Source organism: Solanum lycopersicum, chromosome 1 (genome assembly GCF_036512215.1).
Source record: "Solanum lycopersicum chromosome 1, SLM_r2.1".
NCBI lineage: Eukaryota > Viridiplantae > Streptophyta > Magnoliopsida > Solanales > Solanaceae > Solanum > Solanum lycopersicum.
The window spans coordinates 5,771,950-5,774,631 of record NC_090800.1 but is presented as its reverse complement, the minus strand read 5'-3'; the positions used below and the strand labels follow the sequence as shown (position 1 = coordinate 5,774,631).

The 2,682-nt window shown below is 28.4% G+C and overlaps 1 protein-coding gene across 1 annotated transcript; it reads right to left on the bottom strand.

The window, feature by feature from the left end:
• Positions 1–371: 371 nt before the first annotated feature.
• LOC104648381 (uncharacterized) lies at positions 372–1,765 on the bottom strand. The gene has a single exon (XM_010325379.4). It carries the CDS (start codon positions 1,540–1,542, stop codon positions 862–864), a length of 681 nt encoding a protein of 226 aa, XP_010323681.1. The 5' UTR covers positions 1,543–1,765; the 3' UTR covers positions 372–861.
• Positions 1,766–2,682: the final 917 nt, after the last annotated feature.

The window sequence follows — 2,682 nt, the reverse complement described above, 5'->3', positions numbered from 1 at the left end:
TTTCCTATAAAGTAATTGAAATAACATGTGATTATTGGTTACAAAAATCGAAGAAAAATGAGAAACCGTTAAGTTATTTTTAGATCAAAGTAGTGATCTTGACGTAATTCTAACTCTCTCTCTCTCTATATATTTATAGTATTTTCATATTTTCTTATATTACGTCCACGTTTTCATTGATTATTCATTATGATGCCTTGTCACGTTGGCAAAGAAAAAAGTCTTTTCTATTTTTTCTAATTACTTGCTTCCTAAGTAGGAAATAAAAAAGACATTAATAATACTTTCCTACTATGGTCATAATTTATGATAAGATTATATTTTACTTTAATTTTTTTTTTACATTACTACTAATATTGACTTTTCGTGTATTTTTGTTAAAGTCGTTAATAAGGGTTAGGTTTGGTGGGTCGATCTAGTCTAATCTGAAATTTAATAGGGGTGGACTGAGATTTTTGGAGCTCAGTTAAAATAGGGTTTTTTAATTTAAAAATATAATATAATATTAAAATTTAAAATTAAAGAAAGTCCAAACTTAAAACAATTAGGTTAATATTTCTATTTAGATATTTAACTTTTACTAGGAAAAAAACTTAATAAATATTATAAAAAAAAATTATTTGTGGATTGGATTAACAAGTAGTAACATTAACATGATATAATATTGTTTTGTCGATATTTATGATAATATTTTTACTATTAAAAAAAATATAATTTTTAAAAAAGTGGATTGGTCAGGACCAGCCTATAGCCCACGTACATGTGGGTTGGACCGATTGTTTTCTGGCCCCACACAAAAAATAGGCTAGCCCGACCTGACCTGTAAAATGTCAAAACATAGATTAGCCCGGATGGGGTGGGCTAACCCATATTGACAACTCTAATTTTCGTATTCTTAAATATATTGAGACAGAAAAAATAATAAGTTGACGTGATTAAAAAACATACCATAGATATTTTAGGTGAAGATGAAAAACTTGAACGTATCGACATAGCCCGAGATCTCATTTCCAAGCCGAAAACTTCATCGGAAATCGATAAAACGCTCGATACTGATGAATAACCTATCCTCGATATTTCGTTTCCCGATACATCGACTATTTCCACGTTCCACAAAATCCAATTATGTGTGGAACCGGTGTACGGACTATCATGTGTAACCGAATTCGTCCACGGTGGCATACCTCCATTCGCCCGTAAAAAGGTCCCACCAAAAGCCTTTAACTTTACTTGAAATCCGTCTCTTATTGGTTCCCATTCGATTCTCAAATCATTATTACTATAGTTTTGAATCACTTTATTACCTGTCATGCCAAGTAAAAATGGTTCTTCAGAAGCCATGAGGTATTTGCCACTATAACAACTCTTGAGTCGAATAAGGTGGCTAGTTCCGCTAACAAGCTCAACTAGCCACCACGATTTTCGACTCGACGAGTCGTTGTGCCGGCTTTGACAGGCGGTTTCTTGATCATCGTCGGCTACTAAGTACTTATCTATATGGCTCTTGAGTGTTACAACCTTGGCTTTGTGGAATATGTCCATATATTAGATAATTATAAGGGGAAAGATTGTATTTGTTTGATAGTTTCTTGTATTGTTGCTAAAGTGATTATTAGATCGATGTATAGAAAAGAAGATGATATATGTTGTTGAAATTTTGAAAAAAATGTGTTTAAAAATTACAACTTGTGGGGGCATGATGTTATATTATATATGTATATAATATATTTGTGGATATTATAGTATATAGTACTAGTAATTTGGTTTGGTGTTTGTTATTCCATCCGTTGAACGGTTTATGAGGTATTATTTTTTTATTATATTGTTTAAAATATATATATATATATATATTTATATTCAGAAATAGTTATTTATAGTAATCAACAAGTAAAATTTCCCTTGTCTTTTTATTTTCTAAATTTGTTGAACAATTTTATAATTTTAAAAGTACTATGACATATTTAAGATTATATATTCTAACTTTTTATTTAATTTTATGCCGATTTAAATTGTATCATATAAAGGGAAATGTAGTATTTGATATTTAAATCACAGGTTATTAATTGTGTGGGCTCCAAAAGGATAGGAAATTGTGTTGTTATGAAATATAAAACCGATGTAGACTTATTCTAGCTACTATTTTTAATTTTTATTAGTGATTGAAATTAGGAAGAATATAGAAGAAGAATTATTCAATTGGTTAATGAAGAAATTTCTAGGAAGCTATAGTTGTGAGTGTGAAACCTATTTGAGTTATAAAGACATAAAATTGACTTAAATAAGTTATTTAGTTTTAGAATGTAACTTAATTCTTTTTACTATTAGAAATAAAGATTTTATTTTATTGTAATTTGTGAAAAATCAAGTTGAAAAATAAGATTTTCTTCAAACATAATTTTTTTATCAATACAGTTCACTGAAAAAATCATGTTCACTGAGAAAATGAATGGTGGATTCAAATTGAAATAGTGGAACACTTTCTAATTATTTTTTTTTGTATGAAAACATTACTTATTTTTTTCATGGATTTTAGCCAAACATCTATGAAAATCGCCAATATAAATTTTTAATGACATATTTTATTATCGTCCATCTTAATTTACGTGATGTTCACAAGAAAAGTGTATCATACATCTTTATTTTTAAAAAAATTAGAATAAGAAGCAACCGAGGTAGACTTAT